The sequence below is a fragment of the Miniopterus natalensis genome, chromosome 6 (assembly GCF_054644295.1).
Source record: "Miniopterus natalensis isolate mMinNat1 chromosome 6, mMinNat1.hap1, whole genome shotgun sequence".
Lineage (NCBI taxonomy): Eukaryota > Metazoa > Chordata > Mammalia > Chiroptera > Miniopteridae > Miniopterus > Miniopterus natalensis.
This window is the reverse complement of record NC_142086.1, coordinates 82,672,975-82,695,977: the sequence shown is the minus strand read 5'-3', so window position 1 is coordinate 82,695,977 and position 23,003 is coordinate 82,672,975. Positions and strand designations below refer to the sequence as shown.

General features: G+C 46.5%; 1 protein-coding gene across 1 annotated transcript in view; it reads left to right on the top strand.

Moving 5' to 3' along the window:
* Positions 1-4,411: 4,411 nt before the first annotated feature.
* The window catches only part of PCNT (pericentrin), an 83,980-nt gene continuing 65,388 nt past the window's right edge, over positions 4,412-23,003 (top strand). The window contains exons 1-11 of the mRNA XM_087818385.1: positions 4,412-4,500; positions 7,650-7,853; positions 10,793-10,888; positions 12,000-12,128; positions 12,573-12,828; positions 14,903-14,958; positions 16,158-16,332; positions 16,836-16,972; positions 18,058-18,169; positions 19,942-20,185; positions 20,998-21,085. Coding sequence (XP_087674511.1) covers positions 4,444-4,500; positions 7,650-7,853; positions 10,793-10,888; positions 12,000-12,128; positions 12,573-12,828; positions 14,903-14,958; positions 16,158-16,332; positions 16,836-16,972; positions 18,058-18,169; positions 19,942-20,185; positions 20,998-21,085 — 1,554 coding nt within the window. The 5' untranslated portion in view covers positions 4,412-4,443. The remainder of the gene's footprint in view (positions 4,501-7,649; positions 7,854-10,792; positions 10,889-11,999; positions 12,129-12,572; positions 12,829-14,902; positions 14,959-16,157; positions 16,333-16,835; positions 16,973-18,057; positions 18,170-19,941; positions 20,186-20,997; positions 21,086-23,003) is intronic.

Below are 23,003 nucleotides of genomic sequence, written 5' to 3'. Positions count from 1 at the left end.
GGGAGACCTTTGTAGCCAGTCCATGGCAGGGAGGGCAGGGCTCGGAACAGAGGAAGTGGTCTTTCGTTCGCATGGCTTTCCATTTCAGGTTTACAAGTGGGTCAACTGGACTGACGAACAGATATAGTAGATTTGAAATTGAGGCGGTGACCACGCAGTCCAGGGTTAAGGTAGAAGCAGGGCTCAGCAGCTTACAGCTCTCTCCTCAGTGCAGCCAACCCAGCAACTTGCATCAGGTGGCCAAAACTGGGCTAAAATCTCTTACATTGCCCTTTAGTATTTAGGTTTTATATGTGTCATGACGCTGACGTTCAAATAGGAGGTCTGATTGTGTGCAAAAACTGGTTAACTTAGCAACTCAATGTAGATAGGAGGTGACTCCAGGGGTATATACATCCCAGGGAGTATGAGCTCCTTTGGCAGTTCAAAATAAAACAAACTATTTTTTTTAGAACAGTTTTAGATTCACAGAAAAATTGAGAAGATAGTAGAGATCCCACATGTGGTTCCCATTTGTTAACATCTTATATTGGTACGACACATTTGTTACAATTCATGAACCTATATTGATACATATCATTAACTAAAGTCTATACTTCATTTCCTTTCCTTATTCTTTTGTCTTTTTTCTGTCCCAGGATCCCATTCAGGACGCCGCATGACATTTAGTTGCCATGTCTTCTTTGTCTCCTCTTGCTTTTTGATGACCTTGACAGTCATGAGGAAACTGGGCCAGGGACTTTGTAGAATGTCTCTCTCTTGGGATTTGTTTGATGTTTTCCTTCTGATTGGACTGGGTTTATGGTTTGTTGGGAGGAAGCCCACAGAGGTGCAGCCCCCTTTCCATCACATCCTTACCAGAGTGCCTGCTGTCAACATGACCTGTCACTGTTGGTGTGGACGTTGATCACCTGACAGAGATCGTGTCAGCCAGTTTTTCCACTCTATGTTACTGTTTTTCTCTTTTCCCACACTGTCCTCTATGGGGGGAAGTCATTATGCACAGCCCACATTTAAGGAGTGGTGAGTTATGTTTCCCTCCTTGAGGGTGAGGGAATTACAGAATCTGTTTAGATTGGTCATAGACATGATCTTGGGATTCTGAGGAACACAATTTGAAAACCACTGACCACTGACCAAACCTGTGTGGGCAAACTGTGAACATGGGCCCCCACAGAGTTTTAGGTGTATTGCAACATGTAAAGTTTGAGAGATTTAGGCATAGATCTGGGTCTCTGACTGCTCTTGGAAAGTCTGACCCTGTGGTCAGCCTGGCCCCTGGTTTTATGAGCCCACCACCTCATTTTTGCTCAAGCTGCTCATTTCTGTGAGCTAAGGCTGGAAACTTCACACGACACGCCAAGGGCTATGGTCCCATGCAAGAGCATGAATGCTTTCTGGCAGTTGAGTCTCCTGGGCTTCCTGAAGAATATTTGTGTAAGTCATGGTTGCTTAGAATCACACATTCTCGCTGAGGTTGAGATGAGCTGTGTCAACCAGGTGTCATCACAGCTTGTTAATGGAAAGGCATTATTACTGTTAGTCCACCTCAGAGAAGGGACCAGACAGGAGGCACACAATCTCCACACAAACCTCTTTCAAGTAAAGGCACAGGAAAGGATGAATGAGACAGAAAGAAACCCAGACACCATGGTGTGTTTGCCACAACATCCCCTGTACAAGATCACTCACACCAATCTTGTGTTTTATGCCACATCTTTAGTTGTAGGCCACTTGAAGTACTGTCATTCTATCCGGTTTTACAATGGCCCAGATCTGTAACAGGGTGAGTTTCATGGGTGTTTATACTTCTCACAGAAGGATGTCAAGGCATCGCTGTTCAGTGGTCTCCTGTGTCTCCCTGGGAGTTGGTAACTCCCACCCTGTCCTTGTCATCTGCCTGAACTCTGTGGTGTCCTAATCCTGCAATGAAATGTAGTGTATTCTATTGACAGACTCTAACCTTGGGCCTTTGCAAGAGGTGCAGGCCTGATGCTTTGGATTGTCAATTAATCAGAGGCTATCAGCTTCCAATGAGCTTGATTACACAGCCAGCATTTGATTGTTAATCAAAACCCTAGGCTAGGAATAAAAACCTTGCAATGTTTCCTCATCTGTACAAACAGGTTCAAGTGAAGTTTGACGCTAAGGAACAATGATCTCATGAGACTTGATTCCCACCCAGACCATGAATTATTAATTAGTCACATTCCTCTTCTTTTAAAAAAATTTTAATACTTTACTTTTTAGAGCAGTGTCAATGTAAGAAATGTTCAAACCTGTAAGAATTTTTATGAGTTTTTTGAGCCAAACTGACAATTGCCAGGAAGTGAAATCTCAAGGGATTGAAAAAAATGCTCTGGAAAATGGCAGTTTTACCAATTATTTTATACATCAGAATTCAAAGGGGAAGACATAGGGGATTACATGAAATCCATTGGTGACAGATTAGGGAGGCTGGAGAAAGCAAATCTGAGGGGGGCGGTGATCTCTGGGACTGGATAAAAAGTAAAAGGAATAGATATATACTTCTTTTACATAGCAGACTATAGGATAGGTAACAGTTAACAATTAGCATGATAATAACAATGAGAGGGTTTCTGGTCTCTGTTCTGGTGCTGTGGTAGTGCTTTGGTTGGGGGGAGACATTACTTTGGTATTTTAAACGTATGTTATCAGGTATGTTATTTTAGATGCAAAAAGACGACAGGCTCAGTTAACGTGATGCTTGACCTTTGTTAGGAAAAAGTACTACCCCAGGACATGACTACTTGCCTTGAACTGCTTCAAGTTAGAACGTTTTAATTTTAGACCATCCTATGTGGTTGCTTTAGGTCTCTGAGTTTGTAAGACAGCCATGCAGGTCTCACTTAAGCTTGTCAGGTTTAGTACGTGGCCCCTTTTCTGTTCACAGCAGTTTTAGTTTCACAGGAAAATTGAACAGATAAGTACAGCACATTCCTCTTTAAGAACCATTTACAATATATATGGAATGATTTACCCAAACATTTCAAAGACTTAATACTTTCCCACTTGAGAAGAGACCGGTTTTGCTTTTCACTGAACCAGTGCTTGCTTTCTAGTGATCTAGAACTGGGTACAATTACTGTATTATTTAAAACTGAATCCTCACCAAATTCTTCTCAAGACCACAAGCCATCTGGTAAGGCAGCTTATGAAGCCTCTTCCATCCTGGGGTTCAAGAGACTGTCCTAACAGCAAGAGATGCGCATTACAGGTATGGGTTTTCCCTTCTTGCCTGCAGGGCCTCAGCGTGCCCCTCTCTGCAGAACTCCCCACCACCCTCGGGTCCCTCCTAACATTCTTTGATCCAGAGGACAGCTTTATGGCAGAGAGGCTGGAGTGGACCCATAACTGTGGGACCCTCTGGTCAAAGCCTATGCGGCACTACCCAGGAGCTGCAAGCTGGAGGAAGACACATTAACTCAGACCTCAGCCTGGCACTGTTTTCATTAGGAAGAAGACATTCGTCCAGGAGTGGCGCCAGTCCCAGTAGCTACCTGTCCCTGCAACTCTGGGCTTTGGTTGGATGTCTGGACCCAGATCCCCACGGAATTCCTAACTGGCCGCCCGGGAAGGTATAGGAAAGGATTCAAGTAATTTTGCAGGCTGGCTGACTGTGAAATGAACTAAGACAGGATCCTGACGGGGAAGGGCTCAGCGACCGGGGCTCAGTCCCGAGGAACCGAGGGTGAAGGGACCTTGACTGACAGCAGGGGCGAGATCTGAGATGCCCACTGCGGCGCTTTGGCCAGTCACTGCTTCCCAGGCAAAGGGGACCGGCTGCAGGAGCTGGGCCCTGGGTGATTGCGGAGCAGATGCGGGGGGAGACAACAGTGGGCAGCCTGGAAACCCTTCCTTGAAGAGGAAGGTGGGGTTGCCTCTGCAAGCGCCCCGGCTCCTTTGGGGGTAGGTCTCAACTCCCTAGGGATCCACATCCAACAACGGAGTAACGAATAGGGATGAAACTGACGGCAACACTGGGTCCAGAAGCCTTGCCGGGAGAGCAGCCGATTCTGGATGCAGTGGAACAAGATGCTCAGCAACGGTGTCCCGGAGCAGGACAGCAGCCCCAGCGCCTGCGCAGACAAGGCAGTGCCTCGGCTCCTTTAAAATCGACCAACCACAGAGAGTGCCGAGGCCACCGCCCTCCGCTGATTGGAGCGTTACTATGCCAATCGGTGGCAGGGGCGGAGTTCCACGCCGGCCGCGCCATTCCGAGCGCGCGTGCGCGAGGGCAGGAACTTGACCCCTGATTGGCGGCAGAACCGGCCGGAAGAGGGGTGGGCTCACGTCTGCGTGACAGTTGTCGCGGGGGAGGGCTGATCCCGGGCGAGGGGGAGGGAGTGTAAATAGAGCGAAGGCGGCGCCGCGTCGGCCCCGTCACCTCCCGGGCAGCCCCGCGAGGAGGCGTGGAGGGAGATGGAAGAAGATGAGCAGGAGCAGCGACGCAGAAAGGTGGAAGCTGGGAGAGCGAAGGTAAACGGTAGCGCCGACTTTTCCCGCTGCCCCCGGTGTGGACTCCTGAGGGCGGGCTCCTGGGCCTGCCACCCCCCCTGCCAGAAGCGGACGCGGTCACGCGGAGACCGCCGCACTTTGCCCTTTTCGTCTACTCGGCTGGTGGCCGCCTCCTGGCCGCCGCCATCTTGAATCCGCCGCCCTCTGCCCGACCCCGCCCCTGCCGCAGTCGCTGCCAATCAGCGGCGGGGGACACGCTTGGCGTCTCGCCGGGAGGCCGGGCGCGGGGCACGCCGGGACTCGAGGGGCTGCTCCAGGGCGCGGAACGGGGGCGTGGCGACTGTGGTTTTCCCGGAGAGGCTGTGCCGTTGGTCCGGGGTCTCTGCCAGGACCCAGCCTTCCCGCGTTTCCAGGGAGGCTGCCGTGGAGGCCTTTATCGGATTCGCGGTGAAGTCCCCGCCCAGCTCTGAGACGCTCTAACGCACTGTAGTGGCTTAGAAACGCGTCGCGTCCCTGACTGCCCACCCGCTGCCGGACCACAATAGAAAGTGAAGGGTAGGCGGGTAGTGAAGGGAAGGGCGCTCTCACTACACCGTGTGTCCTCATTCTCCTGGGCCCCCACGTGGCACTCCTGCACACCTGTGCACACCTGCGCACATCTGCACCTACCTGCACCTCCCAGCACCTGCTACGGCTCCACCTCATCACAGCTCAGGTTTACTGGAGGACTTCTAGGACCTGTGACTTATTTGCAGCTCTGAGCGGCACAGGCGCACTCCCTAGGGCTCAAGGCTGCTTCCATCCGTTTAAAACCACAGGCAGATTTTCATTTTACTTGGAATTCTGCAGTATTTTTTAATGTTTAAAGGTCTCCGAGCCCGGCGGCGTGGCTCAGCGGTTGAGCATCCACCTGTGATCCAGGAGACGGAGGTTTGATTCCCGGTCAGGGCAGTTGCCCGGGTTGCCGGCAGAATCCCCAGTGGGGGGCGTGCAGGAGGCAGCGGACTAATGACTCTCTCATCATTGATGTTTCTCTCCCCTCTCTCCTTCCCCCTCCTCCCTCCCTCCCTCCCTCCCTCCCTCCCTCCCTCCCTCCCTCCCTCCCTCCCTCCCTCCCCCTCTCCCTCTGAAGTCAATAAAAATATGTATATATTTTTATAAAAGGTCTCCCAGTGGTGTTCCAGGAGACTTATTTACATTGCAAATACTACTTCCTGCTGACTTACTGCTTAATATTCTCGGGGTCCAGAAGTTCTTGTTCTTGCCTCCTTGCCCTTTGGGACTTAGGTGTACAGTCTTGAGCCAGGTGAGGGTGGTGGACCTACCTGCCCAGCACTTGACCCCAATGCTAGATTCCTAGGGAAGCTACAGACACCCTGGCTCGAGCCTCCTGGGAGGAGTGTTGTGTCCTAGGGTTGTGGATGATGCCCTAGTGAACTCAGTGTTCCTGGAGTCATGTGATTCCAGACTGGCTTTAATCACCTCTCTTCTGCAGAGGTTTTCACAAAATGCCTTCTGGTACTCACTGTTTTGGGGGCATATTGTCGGGATTACACCACATGCTGAATAGACCTGGGCTCTAGAGGCAGAGTGGAGCAGGTATGGACATGTTTGCTGTGACTTCTGCCCCACCCCATTCTGCTTGTGGGAAGTGACCTGCTCTGTCAGGAATGAAAGAATGAGAGCTGGTACAGTGCCAGCTAGTAGTAAGGAGAGCCACATGAAGTTGCTGCATTTGAGGTCGGATATGGCCAAACCTTGGGGATTTCATATGGATTAGCTAGTAGGAAGTATTCAGAGCTAGTTCCTTCCCTTGAGGAAACCACAGGGCCACTGCATTAAAGAAACCATTCACAACACAGTGGTTGGTGTGAGGCAGACAGGGACAGTAGTGTTTAATGGCAGGATGACGGGCAGAGGACAGAGTGGCCTAATTCAGATTTCCTGTGAAGGTGAAACTTATGACTAGGATTTGAATAGGGAGGCTATGGCCTGTTTTTTGCTCCCTTTGCTTGTGCCTGGCACACATGGGAGATGAAAGTGATCCTAAGTTTAACTCCGTGTTCCTGAGCTTGCTATGGTTTGTAAATGTGAGGAAATGTGCTTGAAGGAGCATTGAGGGTGGTGATTAACTTCATCTTGAGAAGAAACAATATACCTCTTGTTGGGCAACTACAGGCCAGAAACGAGGACTGATGCTGGAAGGGATCTCAGATGGCTAGATTTGACGGAGTGTGGCATAAAACAAATGAGTTAAAATAAAATTAAATAAATGAGGCTGGTTTTGAAGGCACTGTCTGACCTTGACAGACAGCTTTTCTCATGTGAATGGCTTATGTAATTCCCTGTGTCCATGGAATTGTGCACAAACATTTGTTAAATGCCTTTACTTTTATGACCACAGTTGTCATTTGAAGGAACAGATGTCCCCCTGTGGAAAACTGATTTTAGATCTCATACCTTTTGAATAAGCTGTTAGTGGGAGAGGGAGTGTGAGAAGAGTCTGAAACCCTCAGATTTGAGGAACAGAATGAGCCAGGTTGTGCCTTATGGGCGACGTTCTGTAGAGTCCCTGGTGCTTTGGTGAGCTGTGTCATGAAAACTAGAACATCTGATTCCATAAAGGAGGATGTTAGATTGACCTGGCTTAATTAATTTTTTGCTATTTCTGCACCTTGTCTCAGAATCTATGGCTAGGAAGTTTTGGCTAGGCTATATATTTTCTTGATTGGGGGAAAATGGGGACAAAAGGGAGAGATTTAGCTTTTATCTAGTTTTAAACCTTAAACATGCCTTGATTGAGCTATCCATTTTTTAAATAGATGCACTTTTAAAAATACTATTTTTCTGTAAATTTCCAGTGGCTAGGAGAGCTATTCTGTCACTCGGCTGTCTTGCTTTCTTTTGTCTGTATACAGGCATAATTAACAGTCTTCAATCTAGGCTCTTTCGATATAATTCTGAGCTTAGATCCTGGCGTCATAGGTATCAATGAAGGCAGTGTGTGGGGGACAGGGATCTTTTGGTTGACGTGAATCCGGCCAGGTGTGGCCAAGTGGACTGAGCCAGCCCCAGAGCCTCATGTTCCCCACAAGCTTGCTGACTTTGTGGTTCTGTTACATTTTTCTCACTTACCTTTGTCTTTACTATCTCTCTACGTTTTTGCACAGCTTGCTCACTTCCGACAGAGAAAAACAAAAGGTGACTGTGCGCATTCGAAGAAAAAGACGGCGAAGAGGAAGGGCTCGACTGTCGATGCGCCTGTCCAGGAGGAGAGTCCGGTAGCCACCAAGGATGGTGGATTCCTGGGAGGAGGGGATGTTTGTAAAACCACATCGTGTAGTGACACCCCTGATGGTGCAGCAGCAGCTCAGGTAAGTTTATTTTGCATTATGTTTTTATATTTTGCTCATCTTCTAGTTACTGGTAGCGTAATTTACAAAAAGTGGTCTTTGGTCTGTCTTTGCCTCTCAAAAGTGGGGAAAGAGGTTTTTATTTTAGTTCACAAAAAGGGAGTATATTTTTGTGGTTTTACTTCTAATAAATGCTTTATGTTTGTATGATTGTGAGAAATTTTGGATTGACTATTTGAAGGCAGTGTCAATATTGGTGCTTGCTTTGGTGGTGGAAGTTTTACAAGTATGAGTTCATCAGGTGTGACTGTGTGCATCAGCCTCTCTAACAGGTGTTTTTTTGGGCACTTAAACCATAATACCCCTTCACCTACTCTTAAATCCACCTGCTTTTCATTTTTTGTCCTTGCCTTTCTTTCTGAATGTGGGAAGAGGAGGGAAGGGGTGAAGGTGTGGAAATGTGGTCTTGTTGGAGGAGGCACCACCTTCTGCTACTCAAGGCCCTGAGAGCTGCAGGGGTCAGGTGTAGCAGGTGAGTGGACTTGGGCATCAAGAGTGCTGAGGGTGCCGGCCCTGTGTGGCTTCCCTTGGGCCTCCTGATCAACCGTAAGTTGGCTTTCATTGGGGCTTCTGCCTGTGTGCCTTATAAATAAGGGGCCTTGAATTGTAAGTATCCCCTATAGTGTGCAACAGGGCAGGTGCAGGTTTAGGTGTTTACTAGAATGAGCTGGAAAGCTGGTAGCTGAGGGCAGAATTTGACTCAAAATCATGATGTGCCTGGCCTGCCTTATTGAAAAAAATGGAATGATTACCAGTGTCTAAAATTGACGATATACTACCTACAAATCTGGAATTTTGCTTCTTTTGAAAAATTGGAAGACCGAGCCACAGTGCTCTCACCTTGCCAGCTGACCATATGGGGAAGAGCTGACCATTACTCTGGTGGCTTTGCCTGTGGACCAGCTTGTGCCTAGTTCTTTCTCTCTCTACTCCCTGTCCTCCTGAGGTCTGAGGTTGGATGTCAGTTGCTGTTCATCAGCATCGTCTTGTTTCTCTTGGGGTAGAGTAGCAGTTCTTAGCGGCAATGTCTTGGTCACAGAAAATGAAAGCTGCATTGAGAGGCCTAGGCATTTACTTCCAATGGCTTTTCTCTGTATGTTCCCTCTTGGGCTCTTTGAAGAGAAAAGCTCATAGTGTATAATTAACATTTATTAATTTTTTGCTTTTACTTTCAAATCAGAAAAGTCTAATTTTAAATTAAAAATTTTATATTTTTAAAAATAATGTCAGACTTACAAAAATTTTGCAAAAAATAGCAGAATCCTTGGATACACTTTACCTAGCTTCCTAAAATGTTAACATCCTGTGTAATCATTGTATAATTATTACTATCAGTTTCATTTACATTGCAGCAATGGATAGAGCTTCTTCAGATTTTCCCCATTGTCCCACTAATGCCTTTTTTCTGGCTTAGGATTCTATATTGCTTATCAGTGCCATGTCACTTATCTGGGACAGTTTCTCAGTCTTCCCATGTCTTTTATAAGTTTGACATTTTTGAAGAGTACTAGCTAATTGTTTTGTACAGTACCTGTCAGTTTGGGTTTGTTTGATGTTTCCTCCTGATTAAAATCATGTCTTGTGTTTTGGCAAGAACACTGTGGGAGTGATGATGTTCCCTGCTCAGTGCATCACATGAAGAGGCACATGGTATTGATACTTGATATGTCTTCCTGCTAGTGATGCTAACTTTGGTCACTTAGTTATATGGGGCTTGCCAGATTTTTCTTGATAGAAAAGTTTCTGTTTTTCCCTGTGTAGTTAATAAGTATATTGTATGGAGATACTTTGAGATTCTGCAAATATCCTGTTTCTCATCATACTTTCTTACATTAAGTTTAGCTTCCATTGATGATTCTTGCCCACAGTAGTTATTATGGCAGTGTTGGCCAAGTGATGACTCTGTTTCCATTATTCTATCTGCGTGTGTTAATTGGCATTCTACCTTAAGGAAGAACTGTTGCTTCTCCCCCTAATTTATTTAATCAATTATTTATCTCAGTTTGAACTCAAGAGTTTTTATTATATTATGTGGGTAACTTAATCAATCATAATCATCTATATTAATGTTTATTTTGTTGCTGGAGTACATAGATTTGACAATTGGGAGAACTTTTGAATTGGCTTCTGTGTCCTTTTAGCATGTCCTCATCATTTCTGGTACCTCAGTTCCTTACTTTCTGGCACCAAAATTCTCCAGACTTACTTTGTTCTTTCCCTGCTGCAGCCCTGTAATCAGCCATTTCTTCAAGGAGCTCTGCTTAACAGCCACAAAGGCGTGAGATACTTAGGAGTGGAAGTTCCTTTGACTCCACATTTCAAATACAGATCCTCTTTGGGCATACTGAGATTCTTTGTAGATAGAGTCATCATCAGCTCAGTTTGCACAGCAGATTAAAAGCCCCAAATTATTGTGAATTTACAGGTCAAGAAACTATTGGTGGAAAATTTTATTGGAAAACTTTAAAGTTTGAGATAATTAATTGAAATAATTAAAGATACTATTTCTGTAAATTATTAAGGGAAAAACTTATGGAAAAAAGGAAGATCTTGAAGATAAAATATTTGTACTTATATAAAATTAACAGCTTGGAAATTAAAATTAAGTGCATGGGTCTGAAAGACTAGAATTTGTTGAGAAACTAAAATTTAGTAATTTAGGTGTCAAGTACACAGTGAAATACTTAAGCAGAATTCATTGAAGAGAGGGGCAGCAGCAGCACTAGGTAAATGAGTTGCACAAAAAGTGTTTAGAGCTTGAGAATGGTTTAGGAGGAGAGTGCAGATTTGGAACAGGTGGGGTGGAGTTGGTGTGGCCAGCAGGTGAGGGGGCCGGGAGGACCAGAGGCTATGGCCCTGAACGTTGCTGAACTGCTTTTCTCTGGCCCTTCCCCTCTTAGCTGGAGAACCCTGATGGAGCAAGGACGAAGGACTTGGAGCAGCCGCTGCAGAAGCTGGATGGCAATGGTTCAGAACAGCCTGGGGTCCTCACAAAGGTATTCATCTTTAAGGTTCTCTTGCTAAGTTGTGTTCCTTATCAGAGAATTTTTCCCTGCTGTAGAAACCTAAACCAGAGAGAAGACTCAGTCTTTTAAGGACCCTCTCTCTAAAAGTGGAAATTGAGGGCACGGAGACTTGAGGCAGAGATGCCTCTGCAGGCCTCAGGTCCTTAATGCTATTCCTGCATGGAAGGTCTCTCCAGACCTTCTGTTGAGCCCAGTTTGGCCCTTCTTGTGATCTTTGGCCTTTTCTCCTGGATGTTGAAGAGAGAAGTTTTCCTTTCATGCATGGAAGATAGCTGCCACGTTCTGACTTTTCCCTGCAGAGTGCTTCTCTCGTCTCACATAGTTGTGTGGATCTGTTCTCCAGCATGGATCTGTGAGGCAGAGCCTGTCGGGAGGGTTGGTTTTCGATCAGTCTTAATGTCGCAGTTTCTGCCACAATGACCAAAGGGCGCACAGGGGTCTGCTCACCCAGTAACAATACCTGCAGCCTGTTTCTGGGATTTCAACTTTATATTAAGCCACTCAAACAGGTTGCATATTCTTTTATAGTTATATTTATTGAGTTGTAATTCACATAACATAAAATTCACCATTTTTAAGTATATACTTTAGTGGTTTTTATTACATTCAGTAGCTTATGCGCCCACCACAACTAATTCCAGATCATTACCCCAAAAGGAAACCTTTCCCCATTATCTGTCACTCCCTACTCCTCCCTTCCCCAGCCCTTGGCAACCACCACTCTACTTCTCATCTGTGGATTGCCTGTTCTGGATGTTTACTGCAAATGGGCCTGTGAGTGTTTCTGGCTTCTTTCACTGAATGTGTTTTGCGGTTCATCAGTATTGTAGTGTGTCCTACATCATTGCTTTTTGTGGCTGGTGACGTTGAAGTTCTGTTGTGTGGGTGCACCACATGTTTCTTTGGTCACGCATCGGTGGACACTGAGTTGCTTCCACCTTTGGCGGTTGTGAATAGTGCTGCTGCGAACACTCATGGCACATTTTTAACAAGGATGTATGTTTTCCATTCTCTATGACATATCATCGTTATTTTTTGTGACTGAATTCTCTGGGTCATGTCTCTTGTTCCCCTTTCTCAGGAGTATGAACAGGAATGTAAACCTGGAATTGCTGAACTGATGAGCAGACATGAAGACAGGACTATTAGGGAGCAGTGGGCAATGTTGGGGCTGCCGGCAGAGATGCAGCAGGTACAGCTGCAGACCCAGGTGACTCAGATGCTGTCACTCACACCAGGACCCAGTGGGGTTTGGATCTGGGAGGGTAGCAGGTAGAGAGATTTGTCTACAGTGGATGGATGTGTGCTGCTGGCTTACTGTGTCTGCTTTCCTGGTTTTGTTTTCACATCTTATGTGGGGCCATTGAAAGTGGAGGAACACATGTGGACATCTGGTAGCAGCAATTTGGGCCAGGTGCCAGGGACACACTCCCTGCATGGCCCACACTTCCCTGTTGGTGGCCAATCACATTTACACACAGCGGTGCTGTGGCAGTGAGGGGGCATTGAGGGATAAGAAGCCCTGGTCAGCGACATCCCGGGAACATCTGACTCCCCTGAGCAGCTGCTGCACCCTGGGCCTTGGGGTCAGGGCCACATCTTAACCTGGCTTCTGCTTCCCCAGTGCCACCCAGCTCTGACTTTCTCTTTGCAGCCGGTGCCGCCCCTGGAGCTGGAGGCGCTGCGCTTGAGTCTGAGTAACATGCACACAGCGCAGCTGGAGCTGACGCAGGCCAACCTGCAGAGGGAGAAGGAGACGGCTCTAATGGAGCTGCGGGACATGCTTAATGGCCGGCATGCCCAGGAGCTCGCCCTGCTGCAGAATCGCCAGCTGCTGGAGCTGGAACTTGTTAGGGAGCAGCATGCACGGGAGCGGGAGGAGGCCGCACTGCGGTGCACCCGGGAGACAGGTACGTGTGTGCGGGCAGGCATGGGCGTACAGTGACTCTCCAGGAAGAACTGATCCCATTTCTTGTATTTGGGGAAGCAGGTGTCCCAGAGTTGCCTCCATGGTGAGGCATTCACTTACTGATCTCCCTCCCCATGTGGAAGCTCTGTGGCATATTCTATGTGTGGGCACCTGTCCCTGACCATTGCTGGGCCCATGTTTACCTCATGGCTGATGGTGATGCATCCTGCTCTCCAGGCTTTGTGTGGCTTTATCCTGCTCTCAGTCTCCTTGCCTCTTTCCAGCTCTCCAACAGGCTTGTGTTAACTTTTGAAATGATATCTTTGGAGGTGATTTGCTTATGTACTGGAGGTTTCTACATCATTTACAGCACTATGTGGCCAAGCTTTGTCCAGCCCAACTCAGATGCTCCTGGATATAGACATCCCACAGACATTCCTCTGTGCCCAGTGGGGCCACCGTGCTCCTGGTGGGTGGCCCAGGAGCCTCTTTATCTCCTGATTCGCTGGCCTAGACTGGCCTAGACTGAGCTTTTTCTGTCCAAAATATACTTTTGTGTTTTTATTTTAATGTATTTTGTACATTTTTTGTTAAAGTAGTTACTACTTTTTGTAAACATGTCTTTTAAATAATAGCTTTACTGAGCAGTAATTCTCATGCCACACAATTCACTCATTTAAAGTCTGTATGTCAGTGCCTTTGAGTTTGTCAGAGTCGTGCAGACATCACAGTCTGTGATAAGAACATTTGTCACCCAAGAAGGAAGCCCACGCCCCCTGGCATTCATCCCACTTTCCTGCTGGCATGAGCACCTAATTATCTGCCCTTGTGCTGAGTTTTTTGTTTGGGGAAAAAAGCAGCATGCTGGCTCTAGGTGTGAAGTCCTCCTCTTTCTGGGTCTCTTCTCAGGTTCTTGTAGTTCCATTTGTGTGTTTTCATCTAGATTCAAGCAAACGTAAATACGTTATTTTATTTCCACGTATGTATATACATATTCCTGTGTGTATGTGTATATATATGTTTTTAATGATTTTTCTTTTTTGTTTTCTTCTTTTCCTTTTATAAATGTTTTTATTGATTTTAGAGAGGAAGGGGGAGGGAGAGAGACAAACATTGATGTGAGAGAGAAACATCAATCAGTTCCCTCTGCCTGCACCCCGTCTAGGGATTGAATCCACAATCTGAGCATGTGCCCTGACCAAGAATCGAACTGGCAGCCTCTCGTTGCATGGGATGATGCTCAACCTATTGAGCCACACCAGCCAGGGGTTTAAAATAAAAGATATTCTGTGCGTTAGGCCCCTCCCAAAGTTGTCGTCTTCTCTTCTCCGTGGCATCCAAGAGCAGGTCTATAGAGAGGCCCATGCATGCCCTCTGCTTTGAGAGGTTCTACCATGGCCTGGCCCCTGTGGACAGTGTGGTACCTGCCTTCAGAGTGGCTCCTGGCCCTTTGCCTTAATTCTGGACTTGCTCAGGCCACCCTCACTGTGCATGTATGGCACCCCCCTCCCCAGCTCCACCTTGGACCTTTCCTGAGGCTCCTGCCATCTCTACCTGGCACTCTGATCTCCAGGTGTGCACCCACATTTCAGTGCTAACTTGGCTGTGCTTACTGTTCCAGTCAATCCTCCTCCTCCACCCTGCAGCACCTATTCCTCTTGTCTTGTGCTTCTTCCCTCTCAGGGTTGGGAGTTGTTGGGTCCTAGAATGTCTTTACCTGTCTTCTAGCACCTAGCCCCGAATCTGGCCTGGTGTGGAGTGGACAGGTCCCGTTACCAGAGGAAGAGGTAGGTTCAGGCTCTCAGTGACTGCAGTCCAGAGCCAGCCTGGCCTGCTCGTCTCAGACTGTCCTGCTGGCTGGAAATCTTGCAGTCCTTGGTTTGGGCATGAATATGATTTGTTAGTTAAGCCAGACATGATTGTACTCTTGCTCCCTCACAGATGTGTCTTGTCAAGGTGATGCTGGTGGGTGTCTGTGGAGCAGCCACTAAGCTGGGAGCCATCTCCTGGGTGATCAGATTATGGAAAAACCTGAGACTCAATGATCTGAGCGACTTTTTATGTTTTTCTTGCAGCTGAGCTGAAAGAGAAGTTACAATCAGAAATGGAGAGAAATGTCCAGATAATAGAGGTACCCATGATTAGAAAATGCCATTCTGTATGTGCAGGATTTTTCTTTTTTTGCCCGTCCCACCAGCTTGCTCCCTCCACTCGGAACCCCCACAGAAATGACCCTCATTGACCTTGATACAAACCAAACCCAGTCAGAGCTTTAGTGGGCTGTGTTAGTAGAAGTGTGTTGTGTTTTCTTTAAGAGGTAAAGTGTGCTTTTTTTACAATTTGAATTTGTCAGAACAACTTGTGTAACATGAGTCTCTTCCATCTCAAGTTTGGGTTTTTGAGTGGTTGCTGTGTTCTGGCCCTTGCTGTGCTTGGGACACAGACCTCTGTCCTCACACAGGAGGTGTGGACTCCGGCATTTGGCAGTTGAGATGTGGACAGTGTGGGTGCTGAGATGCTGCAGGGATCCTCAGGGAAGAGCTGTGCCTCAAGGGCGAAGCAGCTAGGCAAGGGTGTCCACCCTTGTGCACACCATGGTTGGCTCTGTTCACAGTGCCGACCTCATTGGCCTGGCCTGTAATTATCTTGCTTTTCCCACCCCACACCCCCATTTTGGGGAAAGAGTTATGTTTTAGGGTATAATAGAATTAGCTCTTTTCTGAGGAAGTCTCTCACTGGAACTTCTGATTCTTTTAACCTGTCCCTTTCTGAAAGTTACATTTGTGGAGGGGACATTGGCACTGGTGATGGTAGAGGAAATGGGTGACGTCAGGGCACTTGACCGTGCTATGTTAGGAGATGTGTGACATTGGGGTATGTGGGTGTTTCTTTTCTGGTCACTCTGGTCAGGCAATTGGTGGAAGATGGCTATCCTGGGTTGGAGGCCTGTGTACTAGCCCCTACTCCCCTGAGCTGGGTAGTGGGGACTTGTTCCTTAGGGCATCTGGGCAGCCCTCCCACAGAGGTCAGTGACACTATTGTAGCACCCCCAGGTCTTTGTGGGGGCAAATGCATGAATTCCTGAGAGTGACCGTGCTCCTGTGCATATATTCAGAGACAGTTCTATTTCTGAGCAGGTGGGCCTTGTTTCTTTTCATTTGCTGTTTGCCTTGCGGGTACATAGGGTCCTATACTGTCAGAGCTGGTTTCCTATGCTGACAGTCTGGTCTGGGCAGGGGCTCACTGCCCAGTTTTCATACGTGTGATTTAAAATTTTTTATGACAGGTAATCAACTATTGGTTATACACTTTTTTCCTTATATAAATTAGACCCTGAAGCAAGACTGGGAGTCTGAGAGAGATTTATGCTTAGAAAGCCTGCGCAAAGAGTTATCTGCAAAGCATCAGTCAGAATTGGAGAATTTACAAAGCCAGTTTAAGAAAGAATTGGCAGAACAGAAAGCTGAGCTGGAGAAGATTTTTCAAGCCAAAAATCAGGCAGAATGTGAGTATCTACTTAAGATGAGTAAGTCTCAAAGGGGTACTAAATTTTCCTGTGTAATTCTGGAATAAACACCCTGTGATTTGTCAGATTTGTGGTTGACTGCTAACTGTTTATGTGTTCAAATGCCAGATAACAGTGCATGTGACACCCCCGGCTGACAGAGGTGCAGGGCTACTGGGAGACAGAGTCAGCCACAGGGTCTCCCCTTGTTGACCACAAGTTCCCTAAACCTTCCTGAAACTTCTGTTTCAGAAATGGTTTTTGCATGTTCCATTATTAAGTTGCTACCAAAACAGTAATATTGGGATTCACTTTTTATGGGGGTTGTTGCCTATTACCTGACATGTCAGAGCAGCTGTCTGCTGGTTGGCTCGCCTGGGGGCCTTGAGTGGGAGGTGGCCCTCTTAGTGCTCACTGTCATTACTACTGAGACTGCTGACTAGTGATACTGCTGAGGAAGAAGACTGTGCTGTTGTAAACTGAGCGCGGTCTGTGCTCTTCAGTATCTCTTCAGACTCTGCAGTCTCAACATGATGCTGCTGTGAAGAAGCTCCAGGAAGACCTGCAGTCTGAGCGTTGCCGGCACGCAGAGGACCTGGACCTGAGGGTCAGAGAGAAGGAAAGAGAAAAGCAGCTGGAGGTGGGCGATTAACTGTTTAATTATGTAGAAGGTGTTAGATTGAGGTCATTTCACATTTTGTTATTTGCTAAAATTTAAGTATAATTTAAGGTGACTGTATTTGCTGGAGCTGGTAGATGAAGTGAGGGTAGAGTTTGTAAGTTGATTTAACAGTTACGTTCGATCTTAGATACAGAGAATTTGCATTCTTTACAAGTGCCCATAGACATTTACAAACTCTAGGTAATATAGGGGTGGAGAGCCACATGCTCTAATCACAATTTAATAAAGAAGTTTCTAAGAAAAGTTAAGCAGAAACATTCCTGCTGCTTCTGTGTTCAAAACTTTTTTTCAATGAAATGTCATATCAGGATGGGGGCGATGTGGTCAGGCTGACGACCATGCTGACCCTGAGCCCCTGTGCAGGTACACAGGTTGAAGCTGCTCTCAGCTTTGTTGGTTCTCTCTCTCTCTCTCTCTCTCTCTCTCTCTCTCTCTCTCTCTCTCTCTGTCTGTCTCTCTTTCTGTCTCTCTGTCTCTGTCTCTCTCGGTGGCTAGCATGCAGCATGGGTTTGGTGTACTAGCTTTGTTCACCCTTGAAAAAAGCTGCTTCCCAGGAAGGTTGACCAAGAAATGCAGAGAACACCCACATACCAAGGGATGAGGGAGGTCTGTAGTCACAGATGAGAAGGGAAGGCCAGCGGGGCAGAGCATGTTAAAATTGACAACTGGAGGACCTCTTGGAAGAATGAGTCATGTGGTCGGTGCCAGCTGGCAGCCTGGGAGGGAGCCAGTGCACCCACCCATTGGCCCTCCCCTGACTACCTAGAGGGACAACAGAGAAGGTTCTTGTCCTTGGTTAGTGAGAAGACATGGTCTCTGCAGGGAACAAGGTGATCTGTGAGAAATAGCAGGCACTTACAGGACTGAGATTGGGAACTGGCACCTCTAACATGAAGACTGGTAGTTTTCCTCTGGTGCCATTGTTGCTTGTGTTCTCCAGGCTGGATGTTTGGGAATTGAGCTTTTACTCCACGTTTTCTCTTGTGCCTGTCAGTCGCAGGGCTCGCTGTCATCAGTGTCTCACTGTGGCCTTCCTTTTCTAGTTGGAGAACCTTCAAGCATCTTATGAAGAGCTGAAGGCTCAGTCACAAGAGGAAGTCAGACGCCTGTGGTCCCAGCTTGAGTCCACGAGGACTGACAAACAGGAGCTGAGTGGTGAGGAGTTTCATGTTGAGGATTCAGAGCCTCAAAAGCTGAAGCTGTGTGTTGTTTTTTTAACCCTCACCCAAGGATTGCTTTGTCAGAGAGAGTGGGGGTGGTGGGGGAGAGAGAGAGACGCATCCATGTGAAAGAGACACATCGATTAGTTGCCTCCTGCATGCCTTCCCTGACCGGGGCCAGGGATCGAGCCTGCAACCGAGGTACATGCCCTTTGCCAGAATCAAACCTGGGACCCTTCAGTCAACAGCCGATGGTCTAACCACTGAGCAAAACCGGCTATGGCTGAAGCTGTGTGTTTTTAATTGTTGGAACTCCAAATGAGGGTGTAGCAGTTGTAGTGAGCGCAAGGAGTGATTTGTGTACTTCCTGACGATGGGTGCATGTGGTTTGAAGTGGAGTTTGCTTGTTGGTGGGGAGCCTTGGTTTCATGCTGAGCAAGCTGACTAGCAGCTGCCAAATCGTGTTTGTGTTGATGTCAGGCACCTGTCAAGATTGCCTGCCTCTGCCTGGAAGCTGCTGGCACCTAGGGTCACAGGTGTACCTTCCATGTGGATCCCATGAGCTCACCTGGGGAGACTCCTATTGCCCCAGCCTCTGGTGTTGGAGGGGGGTGACTCCCAAGTCTGCAGACGCTGTAACTGCGGCCACCTTTACTGAGGGCAACTCACTTGAGTCCCTTACAGGACCATGTTAGAGCTGCCTCTGCTCTCTGGCAGCACCTTAAGCTGGGGGAGGTCAGGAGACATGATGAGGGGAACACAGACCTCTGCTTTTCTTCTGCTAATCTCCAGACAGAGCCTTTTAAACCTAGTGATTGCTCTTACTGGGTGAGTGTTATTGGGAACAAAGACCAGAGTTAGGAGAAAGGATCAGAAACAGCCTGTCAGCTGCATGGTGATCTCTGTTGCCCCTTGCTCTGTCAGCCCATCACTCAGTCTTCCCTTCAGGTCCATGTGTCGCTGATGGAGGCCACAGGTGGCACTGGTGGACTTACCTGTGTGTGACTTCATGCATGCTTTCACATGTGTTCCAGGTCTAGCATGTAGTCTTTATCCTTACATGTAAGGACCCTCACAGGGAATTCTGATTTGAAATCTCTGGGATAGTGAATTATTTATGTCACTTTATATGAAGGGTGATTATTATTGTTGACCAGCTGGCAGTCATCTCTTGATCAAAACAATGATGGCGACAGTTCTCTTCTGGCCTGTGTTACTGTTGCCATTAATAAAGTATCACAGACTTGTTAGCTTAAAACCACATATAGTCATTAGCTTGAAAATTTGTGGGTCAGAGGTCTCAGGCAGCATGGCTGGGCTTTTTGCCCAGGGTCACCCACAGCTGAAATTGAGTTGCTGGGCTGTCCCTTGACCTGGTTCACTCGGGAATGGCAGAATCCAGTCTCTGGTTGTAGGACAGGTCCCATGTTATTGCTGGCTGTCAGCTGACCGCTCTTAGCTCCCAGAGGCCACCTGTACTCTTCCCCATGTGGATCCTCCATCTTCAAAGCCCAGCAGCACATGGGGTGCTTCTCACATGTTCAGTCTCTTTGGCTTCTCCCTCCAGCCTGAGAAAACTGAGGCAGCTGGTCATCTCCCTGTGGAGGCCCGCCTGTGTCATGTAGCATTAGCCACAGTCACAGGTTCTGGGATTGGGGTCCTTTAGAACTTGGCCCCCTACACCATGCTCCAGGACCTTCAGTATCTCCTGGTTTTTTTCCTGAGTGTTTCTGTTTAAGGTGATTGTGTAATTTCATTCTATTTAAGACTTACGTGAGCAGCTCCTGGCTCGAGCATCTCATGTGGAAGAGTTAGAACACCTGCAGCGAGACTTTGAGCAGCAGCAGCAACGGGAGAAAACTGAGCATGAGTCCGAACTGGAGCAGTTGAGACTTTACTTTGAAAAGAAATTGAGGGATGCTGAAAAAAATTACCAGGAAGACCTGACTCTGTTACAGCAGCGGCTGCAGGAGGTGAGGGAAGACTCTCTCCTGGAGTCTATGGAGATCAGGTATACAAAGCAGTTTTTATCTTGACTGTGTATTTAAAATATGGAAACCTTGAACTGAACTGAAATCTAATTTGTTTTTTTTTGAGCTTACCCTTAAACACCAAAATATAATAAGTATATATGTGTAATGAAAGTTGATTACAGCTGCCCTGACCTTTGTACACTTGAGAGATGTTGCCTTCCCCAAGGAAAAGGCATAAGAATTTGTCTCTCTGACAGTCTAGTTTTAGTACTTCAACAGTTTGACCTTCCTTTATCCTTTGATTTCATCCCTATACATTTAAGCTAATTTTTTTAAACTCTTATTTTTTTAATTGAATTTATTGGGGTGATATTGGTTAATAAAATTAAAGGTTTCAGGTGTATAATTATAATACATCATCTGTATATTGTATTGTGTGTTCGCCACCCCTGAAATCTAATTTTGCTTGTGGATTTAACGCCAATACAGATGAATAGCCTCATATTCTGGAAACACATTTTTATGTTAGGAACTCAAAACAAGAGGACATTAGAGCTAAGAGCTGAGTCTGACTCGCACGACAGGCTTCAGATGATGTGCAGCCGGTGGAGGTGGGCATAGGCAGTTGGGATCTGGGTTGCGCCAGGGTCCCCGCCACTGTAACACTGGCTGTGGTCACTATTACAAACATAGTTCAGTCAGCTTTGGTGTCCTATCCTTGACGCAAGTAGGATTGTGATGGAAGAAGCGGGAAAGGTTTTCTTTCATGTGGTCAGATCCCAGGGATGGAGCAGAGTTCAGATGTGAAAGTGCCATATATAAGGTTTTCAGGATGTATTTTCTCTCTTAGTTCATCCAGTGTGGTTTTAGAAGAGACTTCCGAAAAAGAAGGAAGAGACCACCCTGATCAGCTTGGATTGCATGTGGAGCAGCATGAGGTGACAGGCTAGTTTTGTTTTATTAGCTTATAATTGACATGTAATACTGTATTAGTCCAAGGCGGACAATGTAATGATTCGATGTTTGTCTGTATTGTGAAATGATCACCATAGTAAGTCTAGTTTGCATCACCACACATAGTTACAAATTTATTTTCTTGTGATGAGAACTTTTAAGATCTACTCTCAGCAACTTTCCCCAGAAGTCACCATGCTGTACAGTAAATCCCAGGACTTACTGGGATGACCCACTTCACCCATTTCTCCCAGCCATGGCCTCTGGCAATCATTAGTCTGTTCTCTGTATCCATGAGCTCAGTTATTTTATTTTATTTTTTTGTCTTTTTCAGATTCCGCATATAAGGGAGATCATATTTTATTTGTCTTTCTCTATCTGACTTATTTTACTTACCATAATAGCCTCCAGAGCCATCCAGGCTGTCACAAATGGCAAGATTTGATTATTTTCTTATGGCTGAATAATATTTACTCATGTATATGTACACAGTATACACACACACACATATACCACATTTTTTTTACTCATCTATTGATGACAATTTAGGTTGCTTCCACATTTTGGCTATAGTAAAAAATATTGTGATGAAAATAAAGGTGCATGTATCTTTTTAAATTAGTGTTTTTATTACCCATAAGTGTAATTGCTAGATCATAAGGCAGTTCCATTTTTAATTTTTTTGAGAAAACTGCACACTCTTTTCCATAGTGGCTGTACTAGTCTGCATTCCCACCAATAGTTGATGGGAGCCATTTTGACAGATGTGAGGTGATATCTCACTGTGGTTTTAATTTGCATTTCCATGATGATTCAAGACAGTCAGCATCTTCTCATATGCCTATTTGCCATCTGTATGTCCTCTTTGGAGAAGTGTCTAGTTAGGTCCTCTGCCCATTTTTTAATTGTATTGTTTGTTTTTTTGCTGTTGAGTTGTATGAGCGAATTTTAATCATTGAGAAAGGTGGTTTTAATTTTTAATTGAGAAGTGGTCTGTCTTTTATGTATAAAATCTGAGTTTTTGTCCTTTTTAGACATCACATAGAAGTGGGCGGGCTTTGTATCTTGCGGATGAATTGCTTTGGTGCCTTACATTGCATTGTGGTGTGTTTGTTTACAGTGAATGTGATTGGGTTCAAGGGAGTAAATTGGAGCTGGATGGCTAGGAGAGTTTGCTGTCCTTCCCTCAGTCCTGCCAGGCTATTGCTCCACCTGTCATAAGGGCCAGCTTTCTGTGTCTTCCATGCGCTCCCACACTTCTGACAACTGCAGAACGTGAAGTGTGTTTTGCTCTGAGTTGCATGTTGAGCATCATTCATTGACTTCTGTGTTCTTCCTTGAGTTGCCTCCATGGTATTTGTTTCTGTCGTTTTAACCCTTGAGGCCGGCATTGTCCAAACAGGGCTTTCTGCAGCTGTGGGAACATGCTGGGTCAGGATGACTGGCGGGGAGCACCTGAGTGTGACTAGCACTGAGGACCCAAGGTTTCCTTTTATCGATGGTGACTACTTGAAGTGTTGTCTGTAGCCCTTGGGTCTGGTGGTTGCTGTCCTGGGCAGGCAGCGCTCATAGGTGGTAGAGCACCCGTGGTCCAGTGCAGATATGCTCTGCAATGTGTGAGCACTGGATTTAGTCTACATGTCTTGGTTATTTAGGTTGTTTCTCATTTGGCCTTGCGCAACCATAACAACAGGCATTTATCACCTCACAGTCCCTGAGGCTGGAGGTCTGAGAACAAGGATGGGTAAGGCTGGTTTATTAATGAAGTTGAATATGTTTTTGCTTCTTTACTGACCTTTCTTTTTTATGATCTGCCTTCCACCCCTTTGCCTGTTTTCTCTATAGTTCGGGTAGCCCCGCCTTGCTTGGCTCAGGATGTAACACTTTCACACAGCTGCTGGT